The 8,288-nt window shown below is 48.1% G+C and overlaps 1 protein-coding gene across 1 annotated transcript; it reads left to right on the forward strand.

The window, feature by feature from the left end:
- The first annotated feature begins 6,064 nt into the window (after positions 1-6,064).
- Positions 6,065-8,035, forward strand: LOC144175303 (uncharacterized). Its single transcript, XM_077704386.1, has one exon. It carries the CDS (start codon positions 6,065-6,067, stop codon positions 8,033-8,035), a length of 1,971 nt encoding a protein of 656 aa, XP_077560512.1.
- Positions 8,036-8,288: the final 253 nt, after the last annotated feature.

The following is an 8,288-nucleotide window of genomic DNA, read 5'->3' on the forward strand; positions in this document are numbered from 1 at the left end:
CCACTCCATCTGCTCTATATAATGTCACCCTCTCCTTTCCCCGACAGCTGTGGGCGCTGCTCCTCCTCTGCCCTCCTCCTCACCACTTCAGATAAACCAGGTCCGCGCCGCTGCTCCCTTCAGTTGCTGCTTCGGTCTGCACCGTCCGATGAGCTGACAATGGACGCCAACGATTCTGGCAGTGACCCACCGCGGTGGCTCAGTGGCTAAGGCATTGCGCTGCTGAGCACGAGGTCGCGGGTTCGATTCGCGGCCGTGGAGGCCGCTTTTCTGATGGAGGCGGAAAGCAAAAAAATTACACCATCTTCCCACGTGGGAACCCTGAGGAGATGCAAAGCATCTCGAGTTTGCACGGCTTTCCATCCCCTCAGGGTTCCCACGTGGGAAGATGGTGTAATTTTTTTCTGCTTTTCGGAGGTGGCTTATTATGAATTCAGACGGCACAAAGGAGATGGGCGAAAGATCTGTCCCCAGATGTCAACGACGAAGTGAACTAAATGAAACTGAGACCGAAATGAAGCAATGATTTCATTTCGTCTCACCCGTCCCTACGAAATAATTCTGGTTATATTTATTTTTTCACTCCCGTATTTATTATTTCAGTACTTAACTAAATATCTGCCGCTTACAAGCCCTGGAAAATCTCCCCATACGAACCACTTCATTGAGGTGAAGAAGAATATATGAGCAGCCTTCTTGTGAAGCGTCTTGGAAATTCATGGCAAGGCAATGAAAAGCTTGCTGACTTCGTGAGTGCCGTCAGGCGTGCCCAAGAAAATTAACCTAGAGAAGAATTCGAAAGGACCTGCTCTCCGTGCATATTTCTACTGTCCTTGAGGCCCTGTCGCATATTTTTGACGCCTTTTCCACCGAAACTCAATCGCACCATGCTTGAAAGTCAATTTAAATAAAGTTCTCGTAAGAATACCGCATCAACCTGAGTGTTTCAATTCAATATTAGCTACATCCAAACTTATCACCCCAATATTGCTAAAATTTACGACATAATTTTTAATTACTTCTGGCCATAAACTTCGCCTAGCTGGCATATAAAATATATCATATAATAGCTTCGGCAGCGTTGCATTTAGGTCCTGTAACAAACTTCCGCTTGTTTCTCAAATTCGCGTTAGGTGGATCTGGCTCGTTTCGAAAAGAAAAACACCTCGTATATCGGTGTTTTCCGAAATAAATCATCAGTTGGAAGTCACCCTTGTCCGTGTAGCCACCCTCTTTCGTCCTTCGTCTAATTGTTCGCGCTGTAAGCATTAATTCAAAGTAAAAAGACGACTACTTTGTGTGCAATGATGGACGAATGAAATGCGAACACTAAAATATGAACTGGAACATACAAATAGCGCGATTTCTTCCCATGCAAGTTAAAATGACGCATTGTTTAATTACAGTATTAAGGTCAGGAAATGTGGCTTTCCAACTACAGTCTAGTCCACTTATAACAATATCCACGTGCCATGGAAATCCCATCGTTATATCCGATAATTGTTATAAGCGGGCTGCGAAATAAAAAGACGGAACAGAGCTCGAAACATTTCATTCGCATGCCAATTTGCCAATTTGCCAATTTATTCGCATGCCAATTTGCGGAGAAGAAGCCACAGTCAGTCACCTTTGTTTGCCGCGTGTGAAGCTAGCGCAAACCTTTTCCAAGAGCATCTACAGGTGCTTCACCTAGTTGAGGTAAACGTCCTTGGCGGAAACAAGGTCCCCGAGGGACTGTGTCATGCATTGGGTCTCTTACGAAGCCACTACCTGAGTAGGCTGAGCAACCGCGTCATTAGAGTCGTCACTGTTGCACTTTTTGAGCACAATATAACCGGATTCAATCGTTATATCCGATATCGTGGCACTGGAGCATTGTAATAAGCGGTTTATTTTACCATAGAAAGAATACAAAAGTTGACGGTGCCATAGCTGTTCATCGTTGTATCCGATATATTGTTATAAACGGTATCGTTATAGGTGGACACGACTTTATACCAATAGTGTGCCGTCATTGCAGTGTTGTACACGTTCCTCCAAAATAGGAACGAAAGCTCGTTCCTCGTTCCTTGCCAATTTTGAAACGAGTTCCTGTTACAAGTTCCTTTATTGCAAAAGGAACGCGTTCCAGTTCCACTTCGAAAATTGGAACGTGTCGTTACATTAACGTTACAATTAGGTTTTTAAATTAAAATATAGTGTCGGAATATGCTGTGGTGAAATTAAGTGAGATAATTAAAACTCACATCGAACTACGTATATTATACGAATATTAACACCACCGGCAGCAGATTATCTGGAGATACAAATAATCAAAAGAAACGCTCCTAGGCGAATTTTTTCATGGAGCACCGGACAAACTCCAGACGGGTCTAGGACATTTCGGTGCAGGATGTTTGGGTGCGGACATTTCGGGGTACGGACATTTCAGTGTACGGGCGTTTCGGTGCACGAACATTTCGGTGTACGGAAATCTCGTTGCGCGCACGTTTCGGCGACCGAATTATCCTGTGCTTGCCTGTTTTCGACAGCCGTTATATTTTTATTTCCGCTTAATGTGGGTTATGGACAACAATCTGGAGCAGTGAATTTATTTTTTGATTGATGCCATGCTTGATCTTTGCCACGTATTTTTAGAAATTTTTTATTTATATATTTGTGTTCAATACCTCTTCCTGGGGACACCTGTTATGCAGCCGATTGAATTCTTAGCACACGTTTTTTTTATTTATGACAGGTTGTTAATCTTTGTTCGCTCTTTTTTAGCTAAGACAATTAATCGGTGTTAACGATGGTCTAACGCCTTTTTCGTATTTTTTTAAATTACACACCCTCAAATTACATAAAATGCATGCACACTCTCAATATCCAAAATGTAAAAAAACCTTAGCTAGCCCCCCAGAATGCAGAAAATCTTGTGAAGAATATTACGTAGGCTGGGCTGCCGTGCTAAAATGAATTTGCGGACAGTGGTCTAGGATATTGCGTGGAGGAAGAACGGGCCTTTTTGAAAACAACCGCAGCTTCTAATGTCCTAAATGCTGATTAAGCGCGTACGGGTTGTGCATAAAAATTCCACCCACCCCGTACGGGCAAACCAACCTTCGTTTTATGGTTACATGCCTACATTCCCCTCATTTTGATTCTTTGTCCTAGTAGCCCCACACCCCCGCCTCTACGCTTGAATCTCGACCAGATTTCTTTTTCAGTCATATTCTTTTCGGTTTCCCCTGAAAATCCTAAAGGCGGGTCGGAGTCCACGGTCGCCGAAGCGTCACCACAGTGATAAAGGAAAAAGCTTTACCTTCCCCATGAGCTCACGAAACCTCTATAATGTGCGACAAAAAGCCACCCAAAAAGCCCCTGAGAACACAATAGCCGCTATCGTTTGCTGGCTACGCCCTTCCGCGCGTCTCGGTCATACCGACGGCGCCCCACTCCAGGAACGGCTCTTTCTTCGGCTTCAGTCGCCCCATTAGGAATTAACTCTTCAAGTCGCGCATGCATGGACACCCCAGGCATACATCGCTTTCTCCCATTAAAAGGAGCACAAAAATTGAATAGGCTAGTATGGCGAGAGCGGCATCAGTCGTCTTCAAGTTTTTGAAGTCCAGTTGACGCAATGGTGAACCACAAGTGACTCTGTCTTTCCAAAGGGGGCTGCTAGCCGGCGGGGCTCAGCCTTCCCTTCCCCAAAGTAACGCCACCGTAAGTTCGATCGTTGTTTGGTTAGTTTTAAGTAGATACCGACACCGAATGCAACGAAGACGAGATTGGTTGAGAAAATAATTAAAACGGAATGCACACGCGCTTAATCGACCTCGTTTTTCTGTTGTTGTTTTTTTCGCGGAAGTTTTACTGTATAAATGAATGGACTAAAAGCAGCAGCGTCTTGCACCGTTGGGGTAAGTGAAAGCAAAGCGCTTTGGTAACACTTAAAGTATTAGGGTTTTTCCATGAATGTTAAAATAAAAAAAAAGGTTGTTCGCATGAAAATTAACATCGTTAATTTTTACCATCTAGTACAGAAATTGGGTTTTACGCGTCAGTGCTCCACCAGGGTTTAGCGTTCGTTTCCACACATGGCGGCGCAAGCACAAGTCTAGAACGCAAAATCATATGAAGTCACGAAATTACAATATTAAAGCTAAAATGTTCAAAGAATGCTTGGGACATCCCGTGACTGAAAATGCCTGGGCCAAGATGAAGTTCACCACAATGTCCGTGCACAGCAATGTGCGCCCCGAAACTTCCTGCACCGAAATGCCCGACACCGAAATGTGCGGAACCCGTCTTAGACAATAGGTAGCTTTAGCAGTCCGTCCGTTCCGTCATGTACGTTTTTATCCGGTTTACCGGGACCCGTCTGCGCCTGAGCGCGGAAGGGCGAGGAGGCGTGGACATGACAAATGCAGGCCCGCGGAACTAATCCCCCTAACGTGACGAATGGCCGAGTGCCCAGACAGGTCCCGGTGAACACGCTAACTACGTACCGGAGGACTGCTAAAACTCTAATCTTTCCCCGCCAGAGAACAATTCTATTGGCCAGACGCGCATCCTGGCCTCCCCAGACAAACGATGAAAGGTGAAAAGCATTCTCGCGGCTACGCTATTCACCCGTCGAACGCCGCGTAAGTTCAACCATCATGAAAGCAAGCATTAGCTGTGGCCTGCTGCGTAGTTATACTCCTGCCTTTGACCTTCGAGGAAGCACATGCGGCTGAAGGGCGGGCAAAAGAGAAACGCAGTAGCGACTTGTGGATTTTTGTACTCGAGCCTTGGCATCAAAAACAGCCAAATCCTAGCGATGTAACGGCAGGAACGCCGTTCCTGCCGTTCCTTCAAAAACCTAACGAGTTACCGTTACAGTTCCACCGACCATTAATGGAACGGTGGCGTTCCTTCGTTCCTCCAAAAAGGAACTAGTTCCAGGAACGCCGTTCCTTGTAACGCCGTTCCGTACAACGGTCATTGGACCTCTACTAACAGTATTTTGTAATTTTGCGTGTTCTGATTCATATTTTCGCGTTTGCATTTATATCGATGGCCAAAATTATTCACGTTTCATTTTTCTTCGTAAAGGTGCGAGTGCCTTCTTGGCCATCATGGACACCATATCTGGCATTAAAATGGAGTTGCCTGTTCTGTTTCCAAATTTAGACCCCATTTCGAGCTTAGCTTTATTTTATGCTCGCTTAAGAAAACTATGTAGTTGACTGCTTTTACAAGCTTTTGTTCTTCATTAATCTTTTCGAAAAACGAAGACAGTCCCAGTCCTGACATGTGCCTCAATGTAGGGCCTATTTTTGTGACTCCGTACATGCGCCAGAAAAGACCCTTTCCTGTGAAATATGCATTGCACGGATAATTAGCGAACTTTGAGTGACCGAGCGAAACCTTTTTGGTTGACTATGATTCCTACCGGAGATTTATAAGGTTTTGTAACGAATCAGACTTTTGTAAATAAATTTACATCTTTTACTTGTTAAAGTGGGACATCATCTCATTAAAGGGACCCTGCAACACTTCCCTCAACTTTCAAAAACCTAAATGCTTGCAAGATGTACTCAACAACACATTAAGCACTTAGATTAGGGGGTCGCAAAGTACCTCAGTCATAAATTACTGCTCAATCCCCATCAGATAATTTAAAAACGTGCTTAGAAGTTTTTTCTCTCTTTCCTGGTCTTGGGGTTCTTCGACCACTGGAATTACGTCATTACAGCGGTGTAGCAGCTATTGGCCGGCTTTCCTTCAGTTGCAGCAATGAACGCATTCGATAGGAAGTTTAATAAGAATACCACAAAGGCAAAGCAGAAACGTAAGGTGTATCTGATGCGACTAGCAAATCACGCAGTGCCGCTCTGTGCTGGCGATAACAATAGCTTTCGCAGCGCTTCCAAATGCGAAGGAAAGAGTGAAAACGTATATTGGAAGTTTTGCAGGATTCCTTTAAGTGCGAACATCTGGGGCTAGCGCTTTCTATGCTTGCTGCCAAGCCAAAGTCTTTGCCCTAAACTCCCCGTTCCCATGTCTCCTGCGCAGGTCCCGAACGGAGTGCGTGATGCGTCGGGCCTTCGCTCTGACTACCGCACTTGGGTGCACGTGCATCTTGCTCCTGTCTCGCTACACTACCATGCTCCCCTGGTTCAGCTGGTGGAAGTCATTCCGCCCAGATGAGGACGAAGACCTCGCGGCCAGTGGTTACCTGATCCGTACATCTCAGTGCCACATCCCCGCTTGGGACCCTTTCGACCCCAGCGTGGCCCACTTGTACCGCAAAGTGGCCGACTTCGTCTGTCCCGGAAAACCCAGCTTCCTCCGAATTCGCCCCGACGCCGTAATCGGTGTGGACGAAACGCTCCTGTGGCGCCACTACAAGCTCAAGCCACCGCAAGTCAAGTGCACCTACAGAGACGTCTTCAGAGACGACAACGCTGAGCCGCATGTCGTGGACAGTCGCTACAACCTGAGCGCTCCTAAACCTCTCAGATTAGACCACCCCCTGAAGACCCACCACGCTATCATTAACTGTTTTCACGGTCGCCAGGAAGTTCTCGTGCAACACGTTCCGCTCGTGCCTGTGATCCCGGAAGTCGAGCGCCGTCTGTTATGGCTCCAAAAGGCCTCCGAAAATTCGGCACTCGCAAGCCTCAACGTACTCATGGTTGGAGTGGACTCGATCTCAAACCTCAACTTCGAGAGACATATGCCCAGAACGAAGGCGTTCCTGAAAGACAATCTGGGCGCCGTACAGCTCCACGGCTATACCAAAATAGCGGACAACACGTTCCCAAACATAGTCGCTCTTCTCACGGGGCACTTCGTGGAGCACTACTGGAACAAAAGCCTCACCCGCTTTACTTTCGACGGACTAGACTTCGCATGGAAAGAGTTCGCGACGAGAGGTTACCGCACACTTTTCGCCGAAGATGCTCCACGGATGGCCACCTTCAACTATCTCAGGCGTGGTTTCGCGATGTCGCCTACAGACTACTACTTGAGGCCACTCGTCCTGGCCACAGAAAACTCCACCATGAGGGCGAAGTCACGACGTCACTGCTGGGGTTCTAAAATGGAAATGGACGTGATGTTCGACTATTTGGCGGATTTTGCCGAGACCTGTGAGTCGAGGCCTTACTTCGGCTTCGTGTTCGTGGCGCGACTGACGCACGACGTGCTGAACAACGCCGGCTACGCCGATGCGCCGTCGATGCGCCTCTTGAGTCGCCTCTACAATAGCGGAGCGCTCAAGAACACGTTGCTGGTGTTCTTCAGCGACCACGGCCTCCGCTTCGGACCGATACGGTCGACGTACGTCGGTAAGCTGGAGGAGCGCATGCCAATTATGTTCCTTGCTTTTCCCGAAGCCTTTGCCCAGCGCTACTCGACCGAGCTGTCTCGGCTGCGGAAAAACTCCCGACGACTCACCACCCCGTTCGACGTTCACGCCACGCTCCAGCACCTGGCCTCCCTCCCGCCAGACAGGCCTCATCGTACGACGCACGGCATCAGCCTACTCCAGGAAATTCCGCTCAACCGGAGCTGCGAGGACGCCTTCATCCTTCCACACTGGTGCACCTGTCATAACCGGACGGTGGTTTCCATCAGCGACCCCGGAGTAATCAACGCGTCGCGCGCCCTCGTGAGCGCTATCAACACCCAGCTAGAACCAAAGGCAAACCTGTGCAGCACACTCGTTCTCGACAGGGTCATCGACGCCACGGTGTCCCAGCCCAACGAACACGTGCTCCGCTTCGTTCGCCACTACCACGACGGGATCGGCTACAGAGTGGCGCTGGGAAAGCGAGTGAACGCGCCGGTGGATTACATGGTGACGGTGCTGGTGCGGCCTAGCGGCGCCCGTCTGGAGGCAACGATCCGCTACTACGAGCGCAGCGACCAGTATGTTGTGCTCGGTGATGTGAGTAGGCTGAACAGGTACGGTAGGCAGGGAAATTGCATCTCGGACGCTGCCATGCGCAAGTTTTGCTTTTGTAGGACACACCTTAAACACAAAAGAAAACCAGGATGAAGGGAATTACAGTGGAATTATCGCAATTTAACATGCTATAGATCGTGGCCAACAGGACAAGATCTGGTAGCAACCCCGTTGAGATCCCTGTCACCACCGTTTACGTAAGTGCCTTTCCCACTTATGGAAGTTGCCGTGACTTGCAGAGATAATGTTATCGGCTCAGTAGAGAGGAAGAGAGAGCCTCTCGGCGGTGATGGTTGAGTCGTCACTCGGTGGAGTGGGTTGGTTTCAGACCCCGAAGCCTTGGGCC

Source organism: Haemaphysalis longicornis, unplaced genomic scaffold (genome assembly GCF_048455015.1).
Source record: "Haemaphysalis longicornis isolate Haplotype H1 unplaced genomic scaffold, Haemaphysalis longicornis Haplotype H1 scaffold_3, whole genome shotgun sequence".
NCBI classification, from domain to species: Eukaryota; Metazoa; Arthropoda; class Arachnida; order Ixodida; family Ixodidae; genus Haemaphysalis; species Haemaphysalis longicornis.